Consider the following 24,022-nt stretch of genomic DNA (forward strand, 5'->3'; position numbering starts at 1 on the left):
AAACAGGCAGACCAGATCCTCTGGGATGTCTTCACCCTGTTAGGCTTGTTCTGCCAGGCAATATTCTTTCAGTGTTGCTGCCCTGATGATCCATCACTATCATCCTTCCTCTTGTGGTTAGAAGCTTTTTGGGTAGGGAAGTTGTTTTGGTGTCAGTACTTGGGTACAGGGACTTTTCTGAATTGTTATCTTTGGGCAGAACTGGAGCTGGATACTTGTGAAACTGTACAATAAACTCCCATTTATCGTAAGAGTTCATTACCCAGGTGCTCTGAGCAACATTCCCAGGTGAAACAGTGGCCACAAGCTGTCCCTTTAATCCCTGTAACCTCTCCACCTTTCCTCTTGCTTTGCCTTTGCCATCAGGCCACCTCCCAAGCACACCCTGAGCCGGGTCATGATCACCAAGAGCCGCGGGAAGGACAAGCTGTGGTGTTACACCCGTGAGCCCATCAAACAGCCACTGCTCAAGAAGATCCTGGGCAGTGAGGAGCTGTCCCAAGAAGCCTGCATGGCCTTCATTGATATCCTTCCACTGCATGGGGGAGCCCTTGGGCAACAAGTCTGACAGGCAAAGGGCTGAGCAGGCCCTTTAGGGCCCCATGCAAAGCCCATGGAAAGGTTTGTGGTCCCTCTTTAGGGCTTTGGGACTATGTCACAGGCTTGGAGGTGGGTCTGATCCCGAAATCTGTACTTAAGCATCCTTGAGACCTGAGGGGTGTCTGCTTCTTAATAAATGAGGGACATTGAGTCCTGTTGGCCCGCACTGCTTAGTGGTTAACTCACCAGCTCTGTTCTGGCTTGCTTCAGCTGTGTGTTTTCAAAATCTGCTGTGGAAGCCTGTAGCCCTAATCAGTGTGGATGCAAACCAGTCCACATGGCCTCAGGGACAGGGTTTGATGCCTGAATATCCCTTACTTGGCAAAATGCACACAGCATGGAAGAGATGAGGTGAGTGTAGACATAGATCCAATCTGTTGAAGTAGCCTTTTTTTTTTTCTTTTTTGTGGGGCTTTGCTCTAGGATCCAAACTTCATGGTTTGAACAGTTCTGTTATAAGCCTGCTACTGATTAATATTATGCTATTGCTGCTACTACTGGTTTCCTCTTACTAGCAAATAATAACAGGAGGAGGAGTTAAAAGAACTGGCAAAAAAAAAGAAGAGGACATTTACAATTTTATCTTTTTCCTTTTGCTGTGTCATACATTAATTCAGAAAACGGTGACCTGTTCTCAGGCAGAATAGTTGCAATATGACATGGTGGTGAGAGTCGTCATTTGGTCTGTGTTACTGCAGCTCCACTGGTGTGTGACACCAGCTGAAAATACGGTCTTTTGCAGTGGTACCTGTTATGTGTAATCACGTAACACATGATCACACGCAGCTTGCTTAGATCCACGTATCCTGACCCCAAAACAATTCTTTCAACCTGAGGTGATGCATGATGATGGGAGAGAGCTTGCTGGACATCTCCTAAAGCAATTTAAAGCCTCTACCGTACACTGTGCCCCCTCCACCAAGTTGAAGCCACTTCTGTAATCATATGTAGGATGTCTTTAATTACATTGTCAACAGAAGGGCTTCCCCAAACATCCTGGTTAGCTGGTCCTTGACTCTTGCCTCCCACCAGTGCTGAAGTACATGGGTGACTACCCATCCAAAAGGACCCGCTCAGTCAATGAGCTGACAGACCAAATATTTGAAGGTGCCTTGAAAGCTGAACCCCTGAAGGATGAAATCTACTGCCAGACCCTCAAGCAGCTCACGGACAACCACATCAAGTAAAAGTCATTCATTGTCCTTGACTCAAATGCACTGGCCTGCGTTGGGCAAAGCAGATCTGGAGCATCCATGCCATGAGTGATTTTTTTATGTTCTGTGTCTCTCCTCATGTAGGTACAGTGAAGAGAAAGGCTGGGAGCTGTTGTGGTTGTGTACAGGCCTTTTCCCTCCAAGTAACATCCTCCTGCCCCATGTCCAGAGGTTCCTGCAGTCCCGGAAACATCACCCCTTGGCGGCAGACTGCATCCAGAGACTCCAGAAAGCCCTGAGGTACGGCACCAAAACACCTCCTAGTCCTGACTGTGCCACAGCATTCAAAAAAGCGTTAGAAAATACAAGTAGGAGATATTTTGGTGAGTGGGGAGACAGTGAAAGCTCAGCCTCTCTCTGCATTCAACCAAGCCAAATGAAAGGGACATCGAGTAGAAGACGTCACTAGTAAACTGTCTGGGGAAAAAACAGAGATTAATTAAGTTGACTTTGTTATGCCAGCTCTGTTTAAGTCACTTACAACCTAAGCAAATACATATTCCCCATTCCAATTTTTCTTTCTTCTTTTTAGGGGAGAAAAGCCCCTAATATTAAGAAATTAGCCAAAGTTACTCAAAACATAGTATGTATTACAATGTAAGATTAAAACAAAGGATTCTTGCTTTAGTGCTGTGACACTTGCCACCTCCCGTTTTGCAGGAATGGATCCAGGAAGTACCCGCCCCATCTGGTAGAAGTGGAAGCCATTCAACACAAAACTACCCAAATTTTCCACAAGGTTTACTTCCCTGATGACACCGATGAGGTAAAGGCGGGAGAAAGAAATTCTTCTTTTCTGTCAGGATGGCTGTGAATTTTCTTATTAAAATCTCAGGATAGGCTAATATTGGTTCTGATTCAGAAAAGCTCAGCCTGGACCAGAGCAGTGTAAGAAAAACCCATCCTTATCTACCCTGACCAGCTCAGGGTTTGATTTACCGCAACTCACATTTTTCAAGATGTAGGTGCTGTGCTGGTGTTCACTGGAGGCTTTATAGTGTGACCCCAGAAAGAAGGAAACCGGGTCAGTTCATCTCCGTTTGCTCCCTGGTTCACAAGCCTTGCATATCCGTTATTTTAGCCTAGACCAACAGATATTGTCCACCCAGCTCTACCCGCTGGGGTATCATGATGGGGCTCCTTGGGGACTGGTCAGACTATGGCAGCACTGGCAAGTAGGAAACTGAAATTATACATTCTGACCTGAGATGACACAGAAATCATACCTGCACTCAGGAACCTCTCATTAAGCCTCTTACACACTAATAAGGCAGATAGTTATATTGACGCCAGAGCAGATACGCATGTCCCTGCAGATACTGCTGTCATGCTACTGATTAGTCTTCCTGTGAGGCTCGCATCTCTCTCTCCCCCCTCATGCCCTTGGGCACAAATAAATTCCTGTACTTCCAAGCGTGTTTATGTGTAAAGCAGTGCACACCTGTGGAAGGAAAATGATGATTCCTCTCCAGCAGCTGCGTGTGTCCTTATCTGTAATGGAGAGTTGAAAGAATTGCTGGGATTTCTCATCATTTTGAGTATTGTTTTCTGTGTGACCAGCAATAAGCATGACACTGCCTTATACACATGCATCTGTGTGAGAGCCAGTAGAAGGAGGCAGTGGGGACTTCTGCACTTGGATGGGTTTGCTGTGATCACAGAATCACAGAATCACAGACTGGCAGGGGTTGGAAGGGACCTCTGGAGATCACCTAGTCCAAGCCTTTGCCAGAGCAGGGTCACCCACAGCAGGTGGCACAGGAACGCGTCCAGGCGGGTTTGGAATGTCTCCAGAGAAGGAGACTCCACCACCTCTCTGGGCAGCCTGTGCCAGGGCTCTGCCACCCTCAGGGTAAAGAAGTGCCTCCTCATGTTGAGGTGGAACTTCCTATGTTCAAGTTTGTGCCCGTTACCCCTTGTCCTGTCACTGGGCACCACTGAAAAGAGCCTGTCCCCATCCTCCTGACACACACCCTTGAAGTATTCATAAGCATTGATAAGATCCCCCCTCAGTCTTCTTTTTTCCAGACTGAAGAGACCCAAATACCTCAGCCTTTCTTCATAAGAGAGGTGTTCCAGTCCCCTCATCATCTTGATAGCCCTTTGCTGTCCCCTCTCCAGCAGTTCCCTGTCCTTCTTGAACCAGGAAGCCCTGAACTGGACCCAATGCTCCAGATGCGCCCTCAGCAGGGCAGAGCAGAGAGGAGATCCTTATGGCTATGGCAGTCACAGAGGTGGACTGGCAGAGGAGCATCACCCCAGTACAACATGCACCTGCACCAAGGGGTTGCTGAATACCAGCAGCACTGAACTCCAGGCCAGTCTCTTGTGGGATATGAAATATGAGTCATGGTGGTTTGGTGGTTCAGGCTAACACAGTCATGCATGTCGTGGTCAGAAGCTTAAATTCCTTAAACTGCTATGAATTGAATCTCTTTATGTGGGCAGGGCAAAACTGAGGCGATATAAATGCTGAGCACAGCTCAAAAGGCAAAACGGGCTGGGACCTGCACGCAGGTGGGACAGTCCTTTAGATATCCTATCCACATGTAAAGCAGGAGTCATGTCCCCTCTCTTCAGATACCCAGAATTAGACATTTGTTCTAAACCAGGCATCTGACCTCCTCATCATCAGTGGAGAGACGGTTGGGACAAATCAGTCTTGGAGGTATCTCTCTCTCTCCCCTCCCTAGACAAATAGCTCTGAGACCTAACTGATAGATTAGAAAAATCTCTTGTGTTACCTGAGGAGCCCTGGAAAAGCCAGCACAGGATATAGATAGGGCATCACAAAGCACAACGGTACAGGAGTAGCATGGCTGAGCTTCTGCAAACGTCCCTTCCCATGCCTACAGCCACAGTCCATAATGGCATTGATTTCATTTGTGGTGGGCACCTAAATCCCTTCATGTGTCTGAGCCTAGAGTTCCTCAAAGAGAACATAAAGTGAAAATTAACCTTGAGATAGCAGTGGTGAGGATATTGCTTTCTTTGTAGGCATTTGAGGTGGAGTCCAGCACGAAAGCCAAGGACTTCTGCCAGAACATCTCCAACAGGCTGCTTCTGAAGTCCTCGGAGGGCTTTAGCCTCTTCGTCAAAATCTCTGACAAGGTGAGTGACCCACGCAGAGGCTGGAGTAGCCCTGAGGTACTCGGGGTGACACATTGGTGGAGCCAGAGCTATCTGCACCCTCACAAATGCATTTCTCTGCAAGCAGTAGGGTGTTTCTAAGTCAGATCCAACCTGCTAGAGGTGAGATTTGCAGTCCCGCGGCCCGGACTTACAGTAATCATCCCAAAGGGCTTAAAACACAGACAGACTAAGCTGTTGCTGAGTCGAATTTATAAGAAAGAACTAAGTAAGAAAAACAAGCGTGCAGCTCGGAGATGCCTCAGGCAACTAAGAGAAATCTATGGAGATAGTCATCACGAAGGGAAATGAATTGCTCCAGTGAAACAGGAAGCTGCCATAAGGAGTAATGAGTGAAACTAGAGACAGAGCCGGCAGCAAGGTGCTGGCAGTGGTTTCCTCATGTCAGCAGTTTGTTACACATCAGTGTTACCGGGACAAAGCAGTGAGCAGTGACTACAGGAGACGGGGCAATGGCCAGCCCTGCCTGTGGCCTCTTGCCACTTGCTCAGCCTTTGTAACCATGTGCTGTGTCCCCCAGGTCATCAGTGTGCCCGAGGGAGATTTCTTCTTTGACTTCGTGAGACACCTGACAGACTGGATAAAGAAAGCAAGACCGGCAAAAGATGGTAACAGTGACTTTTCTCCATTGTGGGTCACAGAAAGCCCTCCTAGAGCCCTTCAGCCCTTTCAAACAAGGTTGACCACACAGCCTGCCACATCTGTTGGGCCACGCTACTGTGGTTGTGCTGTCTGCACCAGCCCTGGGGACATCACCTGGGAGATGATCTCTCCAGAAGCAGCAAGACCTCTGCTCCAGGGCTAGACCTGGCCCCTGTGAGGACCATCTGCTGGCAGGCTGCTCTCCAGGGCTAGACCTGGCCCCTGTGAGGACCATCTGCTGGCAGGCTGCTCTCCAGGGCCAGCCCATGGGGAGGTTTCAGTGATGGGATTCATTTCACCTTGCTGGCCGTATCCACAGGGGAGCTAGCTGCAGCTCTGCTGAACGTATCAGTGGCTGCAAGACACAGGTGCCTCCAGGGTGCAATTCTTCTGTCCTGTATTAGACAAGAGCATTATCATTGAAGTACAGCCATGCAAATGAATCCAGACACTCTTTCCATTTTATTAAAGCTTTGCAAGGGAAAGATGTGGTTTTCTGTACAAGGTCAGAGCCCGTTTAGCCTTGCCAGTGCCCCTGTCCCTGAAGGTTGTGATGGCACATGGGCACCACTGGCTTGCCAGCTGGTAGTTACAGTGTTGGTCTTACATGTCTGCTCCCTGCTTCCCTTGCACAGGTATAGTGCCTTCCCTCACCTACCAAGTGTTCTTCATGAAAAAGCTGTGGACCAACACAACGCCTGGAAAAGACTCGATGGCAGACTCCATCTTCCACTATTACCAGGTACTCCGGGAGCAATAGAATGAGAGAGTTGGGAGGAATTAGGAATGGGCTACAAAGACTTTGTCCATCTGCAGATGGATGAAGTCTTGCATTAAATAGGAAGAACTCTTGCCTTAAACAGAGCACTACAAAGAGCGCTGTTGAGTTGCATGGCAAGGAGCAGCCTTCAGACACTTTAGGGTAGCCAGCTCAGTTGGGATTTGGGCTAGCTGCTCTTGGGTGGACAGCAAGAAACAGGAGAGAGCGTGTCCTGCTGGCAGCCTCAGCAGGGAGACCGAATTCAGAAGCATCCTGAGGGTTTTCATCCACTTCCATTCATGGAGCTAGGCTGTTATGGTCCCAGCAGCCAGGGAAGAAGTTACAGTTCTTCTGTTCATGTTTTTTCTGGGATTGAAGGGTCCTAAAGTGCTTCATGTCCCAAAGTGCTTTTCCATGCACACATCCACTTCCTGTGTTGTTGCCTGGATAAAGTGGTGTTGTTTAATGCTTATTAGCCACTTGACACATTTTCAGACATGTACAGTAATTTTTAAAATTAAAAAAAAAAAAAGGCAGAAAATCCATTCAATTCCAAGTGGCCATTAATAGGAGTAGATTTCCTGGGATGAGGGAGGGTGAACAAGGTAGTTTGATAGCTAACACAGGGACCTCCTCATTCCACATAATAGGAGACTGTTCTAGACCAGAGAGGATCTTTAAACATCTAGTGTGGTCTCAGCTGAGCAGCTGCCTCTCCACCACACTCAACACAACTGCTATGAGTGTTAAGTGGGGACTGGAGACCTCCACAAACTCCATTTAATGTCTGAGGAGGAAGGTCCATCGTCATACCCTCTGTCTGAATCGTTCTTTCCTCCATGCAGGAGTTACCAAAGTACCTGCGCGGCTACCACAAGTGCACACGGGAAGAGGTCCTGCAGCTTGCGGCTCTCATCTACCGGGTGAAGTTTGAGGATGACAAGTCCTATTTCCCCAGCATCCCCAAGCTCCTGAAGGAGCTGGTGCCTCAGGACCTTGTCCGTCAGCTCTCTCCAGATGACTGGAAAAGGGTAAAAACAGCAGCTTGGGTCATAAGCAAGGCCTGGCTGGGGTAAGCCCAGTCTCTCGGGTGACTTGTCTGACATTCAACATCAAAATGGAGCTGCCGGAATGAGTGACCCATGGTCGGTCCCTCTTGAGCCTTAGCAGAGCTGCAGCCTCCCCAACATCACCAAGAGGAGGAATTGTATATGCGCGTTCGTACACACATGCTTTGCAGTGGGTTTTCTTTGTGCTGCCTGTGGCTGTAGTGGTGGATGCGGCTCAGGAGAACAGTCTCATGTAAAGGTCTGTTGTTTAAGGCAGACTACTGATTAGAGGGGTAATTCTCCCTGCTTTACACAGGGAGAGCTGTGGCACAGGTACAGACAGGCCTAGAGCCATAAAATAACATAGGTGCCTCACTGCCAAAAAATAGTCTTGTAAGTCCTTGCTGTTTCCTGGACTTGAACTCAGCCATATGCCTAACCAGCAAGCTATCAGCTCCTCTGGTCTGAAGGTCTTTCAGTCTCCTCTGCTGCGTAAAACTTCTAATCCCTTTAATGGAGTCACCAGCACAGCTCATCTAAGGAAGAAGGACCTGCCTTGGTTCCAGGCCCTGCTCCAGTGACCAGCTGTCACTTTTGTGAAGGGTTCGTTGGAGCAGAGACTAGACCTGACCATCTTTGTAGGACTGATGCTCCTTCCCTGCAAGCACCCCTGGTGCTAGGTAGTGCAAACCCTCCAGCTCTGTTGTGTTCTCTGTTGCAGTCCATCGTGGCATACTACAATAAGCATGCGGGCAAAACAAGAGAAGAAGCCAAGCTTGCCTTCCTAAAGATTATCTTCAAGTGGCCTACATTTGGATCAGCATTCTTTGAAGTGAAGGTACCTGTCCTTCTTGGGAGTTCTCTGGCAGCGTTGAGCCAAGGTCAGGAGCCCCGTATCATAGAGGGGTTCCAGGTATGCAGGGTTGTCCCAGTGTCTGGACCAGACTAGGACAATCCTGATCAAGCAGGGAAAGAGTGTGAGACTCTCTGTCACACTCTCTGATACACTCATTTATTGCTGCCCTGCCTCTTTACACAGACAGAGGCACTGTAGAGCTTCAGCATATCTCAGTCATTGGGTCCGTACTCAAAGCAGCGCTGCTGAAGAGCCAAGAGCCATTCTCTGTTTTGCCAAGGCAAAGGCGAGCATGTGGTTTTCCAAGGGACATGTCTGCATGCGCCACAAACCAAATCCAGACCACCCACCACAGCACCATCAAAGACAGTAGAGGCCAGTAGTAGTGAAGTCTGTCCAAGTATTCTGGACACGTTATTGCAACTCCCTCTTCTCAATGACCACACAGTGAGACTGGGCTGGAAACAAGTTGCTGAAATTACTCATCAGTTCCTTGAACTTGGGCACTCCATTTTCTGTCATGTCCATCTTAGATGTCATAAGGGATCTGATTATAACCTGTGATTTTTCCACCAAAAGTGACTTGATAGCTAAGAAATCTGTGTCAGGGCCAGGAGCTGAGGCCCTATCCCCTGTGCCCTACCTCATCCATGGAACAAATTGAAGGTCCTCATGGCACAGGGCTGGGAGAAGGGTTTACCAGCAGGAACAAAACTGAATGTAAAGATCAGAAGGGGACAGAGCAGTGTAGTCTTGGCCTGGAGGTCCATAGCAGCAGGCATGAGGAGGAGCAGAGGGACTGGAGGGGAAAGGAGACATCTGGGGTTTGCCAGCTTGTCCCAGCTCTTCCTTGCCAATCGCAAGGAACTCAATGCTGCCAGCAATTCACCTACTGGTTATCAGGCATTTAGGAGATCCATAGTTAACTAAACAGCCCTCACTGTTGCTGATGCCTTAATAGACTCTATATTTGTCTTTAAAGGATAAACTGGATAGCAGTTAATGGGACACCAAATGCTGGCAGGAGAAAACAGGGAGAGAGGAAATAGGAAGGGGTCTGATACGGCGTGACACTTCCCCTAACCAGTTCTTCTCATTTTCAACAGCAAACTACAGAGCCAAATTATCCAGAAATCCTTCTAATTGCCATCAATAAACATGGAGTCAGCCTCATCGATCCTAAAACCAAGGTAAGCAAAACTGAGGTCTTGGCCAGATGCTCCTGATCCCACTCCCCAACCCCTCAGAGAGGTCATCCCAAAGAGCATGTTGTTCAGAACTTCAGGAGTTCTCATTAAGCCTCATTAGAAAGGCTGGAGAGCCAGAAAAGTTTCTGGAAGCAGAACTTCACTGTTGTACAGAGCCAGCCCAGCCCTTTTCAACAGGAGATGGATTGTGAGCATCAGCTGTTAGGGCTCTGTAACTGAAGGACACACACACTCCTTCCTTAATCCTTTCACAGATATTAGGACAGGAGCTAGAGTAAATGAACTCCTACTAGTTCCTTCCACCAGCCACAGGGTCATTCTAGTGCAGCAGTCCTCCACAAGCGCTGGAAGATTCACAGTCTTGCATCTCACTGCTATTCCCATGAGACCATAATACAGTCTTATCTCAGTAGAAATCCTTGGTCTGCTTTGATTCAAAGCAAACGAGGAGATGAGGGGTCCCCACAGCCCGTCATGAAAGTCGAGGCTCTTGCGTGTTGATTGTCAGTCTTGTGTTTCCACCAGGATATTCTCATCACTCACCCCTTCACCAAGATCTCCAATTGGAGCAGTGGCAACACGTACTTCCATATTACCATCGGCAACCTGGTGAGAGGAAGCAAGCTGCTCTGTGAGACCTCCCTGGTAAGGGGCGATAAAGATTATTGGGCACACTTAGACCAAGTCCTGACTTTGGCGGGCAAAATTTAATGCTTCCAGCAAATTGTGTCTCAGGGATTCTCTGGGCTAAAAGTGGTCTCTTAGAAGAGCCCCTGCTGTTTTTTTTTTTTCTTCTGGATTTCCCATAGCTCTGCTCAATGGATCAGGGCTCTCACTTGGTCCATCATACAACTTAAGCAAGCCTGAGGTGCACTGCTCCCTGTCACTGAACTGAAAAGCATGTTAAAGCAGATGTGGGCTCAGGAGCCCTTTTACCGAGAGTCTTTGCCCAGCTTGTCCCTAGTAACAGTCACAGCAACAAACCTTCTCCTAGACTATCCCAAACCCAAAGCATGAAGGCTAAAAATTCCCACTGGATTAATTGTTATTAACCTGCGGCATTCAGTATTTTGTTGGACTTTTGAAAATCCGGGTCCCACACAAAGCTCCTTAGGTCCTTAGGCTCAGCAGCATCCTGGGACCGTGAGTTCCTCCATCTCAACACTACAAATTGTGTTTGGACTGTGTTCCTTGTGGTGGTGTCATTTCACCCAAGGAGAATAGTGGAACAGGTCAAAATGTACCTGAAAACTTGAAAGTCAACAACTGGTAGTCAGTGTGTTCAAGAGGCATGAGCCACAGACTGTAAACTGTGCTCTAAAGGCAGGTAACACCTTCTCTCTCCTCCTCAGGGGTACAAGATGGATGATCTTTTGACCTCATACATCAGCCAGATGCTTACAGCCATGAGCAAACAGAGGAGTGCAAAGGGTAGCAAGTGAACTGCAAGAAGCCACTGGCAGGTGGCCATGGGGCTGATTCACCAGCTGAAGCCTGTGGGATACCCATGCAGCTGGGGGAGCACCTTTGCCTCCCAGATGTGGAAGATGAGCCGAACACCATCAGGGAGTTCGCTGGACTCTGACCTTGAGGGCTCAAATCCCACCTCCCCTTCCAGCGAAGACGACTATCTCTGACCTCCCGTTCTCCTTCCCCACCCTGCACTCCGACTCCATCTTACACCTCAAAGATTTCCAGGGGACACCACCGCTCTCAGACAGTGACTGAGCAAAGACACTCCGGCAGGAGGTTTGCCTGAACCCAATGGTTGGCATCGCAAAGGCTCTTGGAAGAGGATTTGTCTGTGTGTGTGTCTGTGTGTGTGTGCATGTGCGTGTGTGTGGCTTGGTTTGGTTTGCTTTTTTCTTAAGTGAGAGCTCTCAGGATGCTAACGGCTTTTGGTGAGGTTATGGGCATTTCAGGTTTGAAGAGGAATAACAGAGCCCCAGCCTATGCTGGAAAGCTATCCAGTGAACACTGAAGGGCTTATTTTTTTGACATTACAAAAGAACACATTCTGTTCTTAAGAAGGACAGAAAGAAAAAGCAGGCTGGGAGGAGCACATTTTAACTAGGAATCAGAATAAACAAACTACTGATCGAACAGGATAGAGTACTAAAGTGCGGTCCGTGCAATGCTGGAAATATTTAAAGAACAAATTTTAAAGTTTTGTTTCTTCTTCTATTTATTTTTAAAAATATTAAAAAGGAAAAAAAAAAATAACCTGCATTTTGTGCCGGTATCTGGATGCTGACTTGGGGCTGAGGGCGACCTGCAGGACAATCCCTTGCCCAGGGATTCCCCAAGAGCCGTGATTGCCGGAGGCTGAGTAAGGCACATCTTTCCCAACTTATGGACTCAGCTGGAAGTGAAGCTTGGAAGACTAATTATCTCCTTTTGCCCCCTGTGCTCAGGCAAATTAACCCTGGGACGATCTTTACTGCAAGCTTCAACATGGATGTAGGGGTTTTGAAGTCCCCATGCTTGGAGGACCGAGGCCAAGCCTGTGTTGAGCTATGATTCATACAGAGACTTGGACATCAGGGTTGGAAACAGCTAATGATTTTATTGTGCTTTTGTGTGTGTTGCTGTATAAAATGGCTCTTTGCAAGTCCCAGCTGGACCTGAAGCACTCACAGCGAGGGCAGGCCCTTGATTTCGGTGGGCTTTTCTCCATCTTTGGTTGGCTGTACTAATCTGCTGTCTGGTTGTTCCACATGACACCACGCAGTGCGGACCAGCCTCCTTTGAGCAGAGATGGGACCTGCCAGCACAGAGGAGGCTGAAGCCACGTTGTGTTTGGGAGGGAAGGAGGGGAAGGAGCCTGGGATGCCTTTCTAAAATCCAGGCTTCAAAGGAGGACATTGCCTGGGTGTGTGGCAACACGAGGGGTGAGAATTGTCCACCAAGACCTGGTGCTGGTGTCACTAACACTGAGTGGAGCTCAGTAGATGTGGGAGACCTCTCTTGGTCCTGTGCATTGGGCTGAGTTTGGCTGCTTTCATAAAATTCCATATTGTAGGGTGTCGTGTGTTGTTCTGCTGCTCAGCTGGGCTCGGTCACCCAACAGCATGGTGTGCCAGGCAGAGTCGGCAGCACTGCCTACCAGACTTCAGGGACTGTGACATCCGACTGGGATGTAGCAGTGACTTTGGACCTCGGTTGTTTCACCAAAGCCAACGAGGTACTGCACAGAGACACCCACCAGCCAGACAGGGCTGCTAGGGGATCTTCCTCCACCACCCCCCTGCCCAAGGCACTCTGGTGATGGGAGCGCGGTTACACCAGCCAAGGCTAGACTGGGAGCTGAGCTGCCTTCTCACCATCGCTCTCTGATGCATCTCTCCCCTCCCTAGCTGCCAGGACCCAGCTGTCCCAGGGATGCCACCTGTCCTTAGACACATGCCCATCATCCCCACCACCACCACTGCCTCTGTGAGCCTCCAGCCATCCCTGCTTCCCACAGCAAGCTCAGTAGACAATGTGGCATAGCAATCTCTTCCAGCATTGTCCTGGGCCAGCTTGCCCGCGCCACCACCCTCGCCCCTCCACTCACAACTCTGTCAGCCTCCCACGCACCCCACCGTTTTGGGGGTGCCGGGACTCTGTGTGCGTGTGCCTGTGTGTCATATGTATTAGCGCCTGCTGCCCTCTTTGTATTCACACCAAGCAATGTAACATGAAAAACATATGTCCAAGCGAAATACTCTAATTAAAAAGCATCAAGTGGTTTGTGGGAGGCTGTTCTGCACTGCGCGGTTGTGGTGGTGTCTGCACGGGGAAGGGTGGGATCAGGGCTCCCAGGTCCTCATTGGGGACAGGACTTCTCCTTGCAGAGTGGGACTCTCTGGTGAGAGTATCCAGCAACAGGGAGCAAATCATCAGTGTGCCCGAAATGGAAATTAAGAGAAATCTTTTCTTTTTGGCTAAAAAACACTGGTGCTCGGGGAGTCTCCATTGCTCATTCTCTAAGACAAGGGCTGGTTCCTCCACAAAGGCCAGTTTTGAGCTGAATCCCTGGATGTTGGAAGTACTGGGTGAAAAGTTTGTGTGTGGGAGTCAGACTACCAGCCACGTGCTTAATGGCGTTGCCAGGCCCTGCTAGCTGGGAAGCAGCAAATTTATTAGCTGACATGTGACAGGGCGTAAGGCCTGTTGCCCTGAAAATGTGCAGGTCTACGCTCAGGAATCTGAGTGCCTACAAGCTTCCCACCACTGTAAGGGACAACTTGGGGACAAGTATCACCAAATATCAGGGTGTAAAGTAGCTGTTCGTAGACATCGATGCTCCACTGAGAAGGATCATTTATGATGCAGGTCTCTCCAGACTGTAGCACAGTGGGATTGTGTGAAAGCAGGACATACAGATGCAGGGGAAGGGTCTCTGCCTCCCAGAACACAACTACAAAGGAATGTAAGCTGTGTCCCATCCAGCTACAAACACACCTTTCCAGGATCACGCTGATCTGAAGCAGGATATAAGCTCAGCAGAGAATACGGATCAGCTTTTAAGTGCTTCTTGACACACTATCCTCCTTTAATGGAATCCTACACCCAGCACATGATGAATAACCATGGGAGCGGTTCAGAGAGAAGCAAGCTTCTTATCGGCCCGCAAGCCTGCTGTCAATTTGCAGAAGCTTAAGCAAGCTTCGAGACAATTATTTTGAGGTTCCAGTCTCTCACACCACCCCGTGGCTCAAAGGTTGCTGTTGCTGTCTTCAAGGGTCCAAGGTGGTGTTGGAGGGAGAAGATAGTAAAGGTGGAAAAAAGCATTTGGTCACACGATTTTTACAGCCAAACACTTTGGCTGGTACACTGCACGGATATATGTGACACCATCTGGTGATGGAGCAGCTACAAACTGCATATTGCTTACAACGCACTGAATTAATTGTATTAAACACGTAACAATGCATGGTAAAAACGACGACATTGCTATACCACACAACGTATAAAACAGGACATGCTTAACCCACAGGGCACCTGGAAGCCATGAGAAAGGATCAAATTCCCAACGTTTCCAGGTTTGAACAGGGACATGGGCCAATTTTCTTATTCCAGAGGTTATTTGTTTAACAACTTGACCATTATCGTCAATTTTTAAACAACAGTTCGAATCATTTAAGTTACCACAAACACCTCCTTCCTCAGCCAGCAGGTAGTCGAGAACCATGCGGTGTTGCAAAATTGCGGTTCGCATTTGCGTGGCCTGGGCTGCCAATAGATCCAGGGCGTGAGCAGTTTCATTAGGAATAAGTTCTAAAACAGCCTGGAGTCGAATTATACGGTTTTGGTTATAAATAGGTTCTCGAGCACCGCTAATCCTCTCATTGGGGTTCCGGGTGGCTGGCCCATAATGTTCAATGGTTCGCTGGGGCGGGGGGCAGTCATCTTTCCCCCACTTTTGTCCACTTCCAGTGGTCAGACCTGTTTTAATAGATCGCTTACTCCCTGTGAGATCATCGTACAGTTTAACGCCTGAATGATCACCACCATCTTCAGGCAGTAAGAAAAACAAGGGGCGAATTACTCCAGCATAACATACTCCAGTCCAATTTGCTGGTAACAGTCTGCGTGCATGCTGACCGCACACCCAGTAGTGGCCCTGTAAGGCTCGGGCACCACTTTGAAATAGACCAGTGGATGTCCACGGGGATTGGAAATAGGTCGAATTGTCTACTCCCAGAGGGTGGTACAAATCTCTAATTTGATCTCGGGTTAGGTCTATGACTTTACAAGACCAGGCACCAACACTAATTTTTCAGTTACATCTAATACTGATATTGTAAGGTACTTAATATTGGCTTGTGAGCAATCAACAGGCTTACAATCAGCAGTGAGGCAGTCATTTGGGTCCAAATTGCACTTACTGATTCCCATACAGACACCACCTTTTTGAGTTAGATTTAGGCAATATTGACCTTGAGCCAGATATTGGACTGGCCAGGGTGATGGTCTACTTTCTTCCCAATGGGTATCATTTTTGACTTTGCTGTGATTGCTTACTAGCCATTTAGGAGAGATGGGTCCATGGCCAGCTTTCCAGGACAAATGGTCCTCCACACACCCAACAATTAGTAAGGTTAAACATAGGGGCTACGGATTTCCCTAAGGTTATGAAGTCATTTTCCCATTTGAGGTTAGCGCTTAAGGAACTGAAGCTTCCCCAGGGATTAAGGGCAAAGAGAACGGTCACCCAAAACAATTTCTGCGGTGACATACAATACATCCTAAAAACACAAGCACAGCAATTGTTACCAGTACAATGCAAAATATTGATATCCACATGTCTCTTCAGTATAGTCTGCGATGGAGTCTCCTCCAGCGGGCTGTTCCTAAAGAGACAAGAAAAAAGGAAAACTGCCCTTGGTTCAGGTCGGGAACCGGGTTTACTGTTAGTGAGTAGGAACCACAATTCCTTGTTCTTGTAAGTCTTCTAGCACTGAGGCCATTGCCACCCATGCCCCTATGGGTAATGGATAGGGGGGAAGTAACAGCGCAGTTTGTAAGAGCCTCATGTCTATCAGTGGGGCGCCAAAAGCCCAGCTTCCTCCCTTATCATCTATCAGAGAGAGTCAAGGCAGCTTCAGTGATAATATTTCGGAAAAATGAGCATTTTTCTTCAGGATTAGAGGGATAACTCATCTTTGACAACATATCGCCACCACTAGATGACTCGGAGCCCCATACTTCCCTGCTGTCCAAGAACAAACTTTAGCTTCCCCTGAATTTAAATCCAGCCACTGTGGGCATATCTTTGCTTGGGTTCAAGAAGAGACTGGAAAAATTCATCAAAGGGAAATCATCAAGAGAAATCACAGAAGCTGTATCTGGCTCACACCCGCTTCTCCCATCCTCAGCAAGCAGGACCCTGCACCACAGACAGAGAGGCAGGGGGCTGCCCCATATAGCCCCCCAGACTATGAGAATGAGGGTCTGCAGGACAGAGCCCTGGACATCATGGCAGAGGTCGTGGGCAAGGCTGTGCTTGTGATCCAGCAGGACCTGGCACAAAGCACGGATGCGGCGAAAACGGCACCACCACCTGCAGCACCACAGGACAGTGAGTCTGCCTTGGCTGGGGAGCCTTGGGATAAGGCAGCACAGCCCCTCTCGTCCCAGTGGCACGTGAGCATGAAGAAAACCTGGCTTCTCCCATGGCTGAAGATGATGGCAAAGGGGCCAGCACAGCCATGGTCTCCCCAGAACTGCATGAGGATGAATTGGCTGCTTCAGTGCTTCAAAACGCTCTGGCACAAGCTGGCACACCCGACTTTGACCCCGCAGCACAGGCAGAGAGCCAGGCACCTGCCCCGCACGGCCCCACCGCCTCCGACGAGGCTCTGCACGACACAGCCCCGTACATCGTCATGGAGGTCGTGGGCAAGGCTGTGCTTGTCCGCCAGTGAGAGCGGGCACAAAGCATGGACACTGTGGCAGCAGCAACAACGCCTGCAGAACCTTGGGACACCGAGTCTGCCTTGGCTGGGGAGCCCCGGAGAGAGGCCAGCACAGCTCCTGTCACCCCAACAGCAAAAGATGAAGTAGACGCAGCAGCTTCTCCTGTGGCTTGGGACCCTCAGCACCAAGTGAGCCAGGCACTGGGCATCCTGAGGTGCCAGAGCCAGGCGCAGCACCCGGGCTCAGTGCGGCAGGGAGATGCCTGGTGCTCTCCGTGTCATCCCACCGACATCCCCTCCCACACCTGCCCGTGCTCTTGCTCTTCCCGTGCAGGTGCCCTCCGAGCCCAGCGATGAGGCACAGCCCTCTTGCAGCTGCAGGGACATGTCCGAGGATGTCCCAGGTAGGTCCCCGAGTCAAGGGCAGGCCTGGCCTGGCCATCCCGGCGAGCGGCACCCAGGGCAGGCAACCAGGCAGCACTGTGGACATGGGGACTGGCCGTGCCCTGGCCAACCCTCCCTGGGAAAAGCCCTCGGTGTCAAGGGGCTGGCAAAAGCTTGCTCCTTGCCTGCCCAGCCCCTCGCCTACAACTCTCCTTCCCCCGCAGGCATCGCCACCCTCCAGCGCGCCCCGGCTCCAGAGCGACAGCCCTCCCTCTTCAGGAGGGCGCTCAAGGCTCCGCGCAGGGCTTTCCGCCGCTTCTGCATCACGGGAGAGAAGGAGCAGTAGCGTCCTGCGGCCAGTGCCCGGTGCGTCCCTGGAGATGGCGCCTGGCCCTGAGCCTGCGCAGCATCCAGAGGGAGCGGCACGGGCAGGCAAGCAAGGGATGGGTGCATGGACGGCACCCCAGGCATTCAGCTGCCCTGAGGACAGCGTGCTGCCAGCCTCCGCTCGGCTGTGGACGTTTTCTGAGGCCAATAAAAGATGATGATTTTACCCCAGTGCTCGTCTGTACCTGGTCCGTCGCAGGAGAAAGACAGCTAGTGACCAACAACCCCAGGTCCTTTTCCACCAGGCAGCTCTCCAGCCACTCTTCCCCAGGCCTGGAGCGCTGCATGGGGTTGTTGTGACACAACTGCAGGACCACAGCCTACGAGGCTCTGCAGGACGTGGCCCTGTGCATGGTGACAAAGGCTGTGGTCAGTGCTATGGCTGTCATCCAGCACAACCTGGCACAAAGCACCCAGGCTCTCAGAAGGGACACCTCCCACTAGACCAGGCTGGCCTTGAACACCTCCAGGGATGGGACATCACAGCTTCTCTGGGCAACTTGTTCCAGTGCCTCACCACCCTCACAGCAAAGAATTTCTTCCTGATATCCTATCTAAACCTACCCTCTTTCAGTTTGAAACCATTACCCTGTGTCCTATCATTACACTCCCTGACAAAGAGTCCCTCCCCATCCTTCCTGTAGGCCTCTTTTAGGTACTGGAAGGCCACTATAAGGTCTCCACGGAGCCTTCTCTTCTCCAGGCTGAACAAACCCAACTGTCACAGCCTGTCCTCACAGCAGAGGGGCTCCAGCCCTCTGATCATCTTCCTGGCCCTCCGCTGGACCCGTTCCAACAGGTCCATGTCATTCTTGTGCTGAGGACTCCAGAGCTGGATGCAGTACTCCAGGTGGAGTCTCACCAGAGCAGAGTAGAGGAATGGGAAGCTGTCTCTGCAGACGAGAAGCCCTGTCTCTCTGGGTGAGGAAGGATTCCTGTCAGTGGTCCTCAGCAGACTAGATCACCAAAATGTAACCCAGGGGCTGTATGTGTGACCAAAAGTATGAAAAACCCGTGTATTTGTGTGTGCTGCACCAGGTAGCTATGAAGCATTACATATTAAGAGCTATAAGACACCAAGATAGTCCTTAGGTGGATGGCAGTCAAGTGACTGAGCTACAGAAGAGGACGGACGAGAGAGAGAGACTAAAGAGGGAAGTGTCTGAATTGTAAAATTCTCTGGCCAGCGCTGAGAGAGGGAGCTGTGGTGAGTTCTGGGCCCTTGGGTGCATGTCGCTTCTTTCTCAAATATAGTTGCATTATCGCAAATTAGCTTTCCAGTTTCAGTGCTAAGGTGCCCTCTTCACCTTTTCCCGTAATTGCTGCTACCGTAGATTGCACCCACAGTTGAGCTTGAATACGACTAAAAGATAGAGAAACATTATTTTGGGCTGCACCAAGTGCATCCACGATCAACTGGTGGTCCCTTTCATTAATTCTTTCCCACTGAGGCAATATATCAGATAAGAGCCACTGGTTAGTTCCCGCTGCTGATAGGGAAGATTGCAGTGGATGTTCTGATTTGTGTAAATTACTAGTTGCTGAGCTTATTTTGTTTGCTAAAACTTTAGCACCCATGCTATTCAATACCCCCAATCTTGTTCCTAGGATACCAGCCACGTCTCTTCTTGAACGTTTTGGAGAGGTGAGGGTTCGTCCATGCAACCACACTAACTATGCAGCATAAGATGTAGCTATGAATGGTGAGCAAGAGATATTAGTTGCAGAGATATTAACCTGCCTAGATAGTTGCACTCGTTTGAAGGGACCACGATGGGTTAAAGAACATTCGCTGTTGACCTGTATTTTTGATCAGATATGGCCCGATTTCAAAAATTTGTGGGGATAGAGTTTTCTTGTCCTTTATAATTGCTGTGGACATTAAGTGATGTGTGATAGATGTTGTTGTGCAAGGTTCAATCATGTCTATTTAAAATGTAAATGATAGTCCCATGCCAGGGCAAGCCCAAATACAAGCTACCAAAGCAGTGTGTACTAAGGTTAAATTGTGCCAACATCTTGATTTTCTTTCAGTGGCGCAGTGTGTTGTATCCCATTTTGTTGTTGGGTTTGATGTAGTGTTGTACGCAGAAATTTTGTATGCCTTTTCATGGGTGGACCCACTGATGATCTGGCACCCTACTTTAATTTCTTCCCCTGCTGTTCCCTGAAGTAGGGAAACTTTAACATAGGCTTCATCTTTGTACCGGCTCCACTCATTCTCTAAGAATACTTTAGTTCCACGCATGACCACGGTGGAAAGACTTAGGAGTTCCCTTACCACAGAGTGTTCCCATGGTCCCGGTATGCTTTCTATGAGCTGGAGACCATGGCCACTCTAGGGTTCTTTGACCACAGGTTAGGAAGAGTAGCATTGTTAGCGTTTGGGACAGTAACAGGAACACAGCATTTCCGTTTGCCATCCTGCAGGGCGCTTTAAGAGAAAATAGAGACTTGTTTCGGTGGGGAGTGTTTGAACGGGTTGCCCTGTTAAAAAGAAGGAAAAATCCATCGTGCATGAATTCTGTGTTTCCCACCGCTGCTAATGGTATCTTCCCAGTCAAGCAGGCCACGAGGTTTAGTTAAGGTCACAGGCACAGCACCTGTGGGTGGTAAATCAACCATCACAGGCTGTCCTGGCTGTAATGTTGTTGGATATTCTCTTTTTCCAGTGGATGCAGTGCTGAGCTCAGTTTTTACAAAGAATGCTTAGCTTCCAGGGCTTCCAGTGGGCCCGTATTGATTATTTAATTGATGGAACAATTTGGGAAGTCTCCTATCCCATTGAGTCTCATGTGGTTTGAGATTCCTTTTCAATAAGCTATTAGCTCTTTCTACCATCTCCTTTCATTGAGGGTAGTATGGGGTGTGGAATACCCATTAAATTCTCTCTTGTTTTGCCCAATATTACACTTCCTTACACGAAAAAATGTGAGCCATTATCGCTTTGGACAACATCAGGAGTAGGTAGATTTGAGAACCAAAATGGTCAGCAGAGGAAGGAGGCTTCTTTCAGAGGCCAAGGTGATGAAGCAGAGTCCTTAATTGTTCCGTTTAATTTTCATCAGAGGGGAGCATGGTCACGGTGAGGGGCCTGGAGAGTATGGCTCAGACATACAGAACACAGTCCTGGATGGGGGAGCTGTCTGTTACGTTCGAGGATCTGAGAGCTCTCACGGACACTGCTGGACAGGCATTGGAGCCCGGTGCTTGGGTCGGACCGACCTGGCAGAACCATCCTGCCATCTGAAGTAACGCATACTTCTGTACTGAGATTTTAATAGCTCGGTCTGCATCACCTTTGGCTTTTGGTGGCTGTCACCAATCACCTTCTTATTTTCCATGTGCCTTAGCAGAGTTTCTAGGAGGATCTGCTCCAGGATCTTGCTAGGCACAGAGGTGAGACTGACCGGCCTGTAGTTCCCTGGGTCTTCCTCTTTCCCCTTTTTGAAAATGGGGGTCGTGTTTCCCCTTTTCCAGTCAGTGGGAACTTCACCAGACTGCCACAACTTTTCAAATACCATGGCTAGTGGCTTGGCAACTTCATCCACCAGTTTCCCCAGTACCTGTGGATGGATTTCATCAGGTCACATGGCGTTGTGCACCTTCAGGTTCTTTAGATGGTCTCAAACCTGATCTTCTCTTACAGTGGGCAGTTCTCCATTCTCATAGCCCCTGTTTTTGCCTTCTGTGACTTGACCATGTGGTTTGGGTCCCTGCCAGTGAAGACAGAGGTGAAAAAGTCATCCAGGACCTCAGCCTTCTCCATATCCTGGTTGGCCAGGCCTCCTGTCTCCTTCCTGAGAGGGCCTACGTCTTCCCTAGTCTTGCCTTTACCCCTGACATACTTATAGAAGTTTTTCTTGTTTTCCTTGATGTCCCTGGCCAGATTTAATTCTGTCTGGGCTTTAGCTTGCCTAATCTGGTTCCTTGCTGCTCGGATGCTTTCTCTGTCAGTATATGAGTGAGCTGCTTTGGGGGCCAAGAGCAGAATCCAGTTTGACCAGCTTTGCAGAGGAGGGTGGGAGGGCGTTGGGGGCTGCGGGGGGGAAAGCAGGGAGTGGGCAGGGTGTGTGGAGCCTCCGCAGTGGTGCGGGATCTGGTCCTGTTGGACCCCGAAGTTCAGGAGGCTGGCACACACTGGGCTGAACTCAATGTCTGAGGTGGTCTGTGGGGGGAAGGTGCTTTTCAGACCCTGCATGCCCACTTTGAGTCCAGCTCTTCTTTGTGCACTGCTTAGAATAGTTGTTAAGTAATTAGTCATACAAACTAATCAATATTTACGCCATGTACAGCACAGGAGCAGGATGCTGGGAAGCTCAGGAAGTGCAGCCAAGGCAATGGCCAAGTGCCATCCTGGGGATGGGCAGACATGGGCACCTTGGAGTGAGGCCAGAGGGGGCCTTGGCTGGTCGGGAGCTGGAGAGCCGGAGGCACGCGCCGAGGGTGTGGGCTCTGCTGGGCCTGGAGAAGAAGGAGCACGGGGCCAGAATGAAGACCCCATAATCCAAGGGGAAACAGCTAGCAACCTGCTGCATCACTTAAATGCACACAAGTCTACGGGGCCACATGGGATCCACCCGAGGGTACCAAGGAAGCTGGCAGAAGTGCTCACTAAGCCACTTTCCATCATTTATTGGCAGTCCTGGCTAACCGGGGAGGTCCCAGTTGGCTGGTGATTAGCAAATGTGACTCCCATCTACAAGAAGGGCTAGAAGGAAGATCTGGGGAATGACAGGCCTGTCAGTCTGACCACCTCAGTGCCGCAGAAGGTTATAGAGCAGATCATCTTGAGTGCCATCACGCAGCATATACTGGACAACCAGTTGATGAAGCCCGGTCAACGTGGATTTATGAAAGGCAGGTCCTGCTTAACCAACCAGATCTTCTTCTATGACAAGGTGACCTACTTAGTGGATGAGGGAAAGGCTGTGGACGTTGTCTGCGTAGACTTTAGTAAAGCCTTTGGCATGGTTTCCCACAGCATTCTCCTGGAGAAACTGGCTCCACTGGAGCCACTTTGCTGCGTGGAAGGCCACCTGGGTGTCCGAGCGCAAAGAGTAGTGGTGAAAGGAGTGCAATACAGTTGGCGGCTGGTCACAAGCCGTGTTCCGCAGGGCTTGGTGTCGGGGTCAGTTCTGTTGCATGTCTTTATCAACAACCTGGAGGAAGGGATTGAGTGCGCCCTCAGTCAGTTTGCAGAGGACACCAAATTGAGCAGGAGTGTCGATCTGCTGGAGGGTCAGAAGGCTCTACAGAGCAATCTGGACAGGCTGGAGGGATGGGCCAAGGGCAACAGTATGAGGTTCAGCAAGGCTAAGTGCCGGGTCCTGCAGTTGGGTGACAACAACTCCATGCAGTGCTACCGGCTTGAGGAAGAGTAGCTGGAGAGCTGCCTGGCAGAAAAGGACTTGGGGGTGTTGGCCTTCTTCTAGAGATGGACCAAGCACAGATGAACATTGGGGCAAAAATCATCATCTTTTATTGGCCTCAGGATGGAGGTGCTCAGTGGGGGCCGACGAAGGCAGAGGTGACCCAAAGCTGACCACAGGGGTATTGCATCCCATGGGCATCGTGCTCAGTATAAAAGCTGAGGGACTAACAGGTCAACCTCTTCCTTCAATGGCCGGCAGCCAAGGAGGACTCTGATGCTGGTTTTGCATATATTGTATTTTTCCCTTTTTTTCCTTATTAGTATGGTCATCTTTATTGTTACTGTTAAGATTTCATTAAAGTAGTTTAGTTTCTTTTCAACCCATAAGCCTCTGTCTGCCACCTTCTCTCTCCCTTCTCTTCTGGGAGGGGAGAGAGGTTAAAGAGCGCGTGTGTCATTCGTGTAGTGCCCAGCCCAGCCCAGAGCACAGCAGGTTTTTACGCCTCTGTGCCTCTCCCCGCCGTGGTGCCCAGCAGAGCCGCGGCGGGGCCGGTGGCGGAGTTTCGTTCCACTGCGGCCGCGGGAGCTGCGCCGGGGCGCGTTGTGGGATCCCCCGGACAGAGCCTCAGCAGGCGGGTGCAGGCTCTGCCCTGCCCCATGGCGCACACCACCACTCAACTCACACACTCTCCACCTCCTGTTTTTGCTACTCATATACATCCACAGGAGTGGTACCCACAAAAAATTATGAACCAGCTACGGATGCAGGGCATGGGGATGGGATTTAACACCATCAGTAGCATCCTCTCCCCATGCTTCATAGATCTGGAGCTTCTCTACACCAACCTGTCAGCCCTTTATCCCTTTTTTAAAGGAGGCTGCTGCCTTTTTTTTGCATTTCTAGCCTCCAAAATACTCCAAAATTGCAACTTGAACAGGTTTGAGCGCCTCTCAGCACAGCTAATTCTGAAACCCAACGCTTCCCTGTCGCCATT

General features: G+C 49.8%; 1 protein-coding gene across 2 annotated transcripts in view; it reads left to right on the forward strand.

Annotated features, from left to right (window-relative positions):
* MYO7A (myosin VIIA) overlaps positions 1 to 13,209 on the forward strand; it is a 108,895-nt gene extending 95,686 nt beyond the window's left edge. For both annotated transcript variants that reach the window (XM_074572327.1, XM_074572328.1), the window contains 12 exons: positions 367 to 524; positions 1,630 to 1,783; positions 1,899 to 2,054; positions 2,475 to 2,580; positions 4,812 to 4,925; positions 5,485 to 5,572; positions 6,242 to 6,348; positions 7,212 to 7,397; positions 8,137 to 8,253; positions 9,378 to 9,461; positions 10,005 to 10,124; positions 10,832 to 13,209. In XM_074572327.1, the coding sequence (XP_074428428.1) occupies positions 367 to 524; positions 1,630 to 1,783; positions 1,899 to 2,054; positions 2,475 to 2,580; positions 4,812 to 4,925; positions 5,485 to 5,572; positions 6,242 to 6,348; positions 7,212 to 7,397; positions 8,137 to 8,253; positions 9,378 to 9,461; positions 10,005 to 10,124; positions 10,832 to 10,921 (1,480 nt within the window). In that variant the 3' untranslated portion in view covers positions 10,922 to 13,209. The remainder of the gene's footprint in view (positions 1 to 366; positions 525 to 1,629; positions 1,784 to 1,898; positions 2,055 to 2,474; positions 2,581 to 4,811; positions 4,926 to 5,484; positions 5,573 to 6,241; positions 6,349 to 7,211; positions 7,398 to 8,136; positions 8,254 to 9,377; positions 9,462 to 10,004; positions 10,125 to 10,831) is intronic.
* Positions 13,210 to 24,022: the final 10,813 nt, after the last annotated feature.

Source organism: Larus michahellis, chromosome 1 (genome assembly GCF_964199755.1).
Source record: "Larus michahellis chromosome 1, bLarMic1.1, whole genome shotgun sequence".
Classification (NCBI taxonomy): domain Eukaryota; kingdom Metazoa; phylum Chordata; class Aves; order Charadriiformes; family Laridae; genus Larus; species Larus michahellis.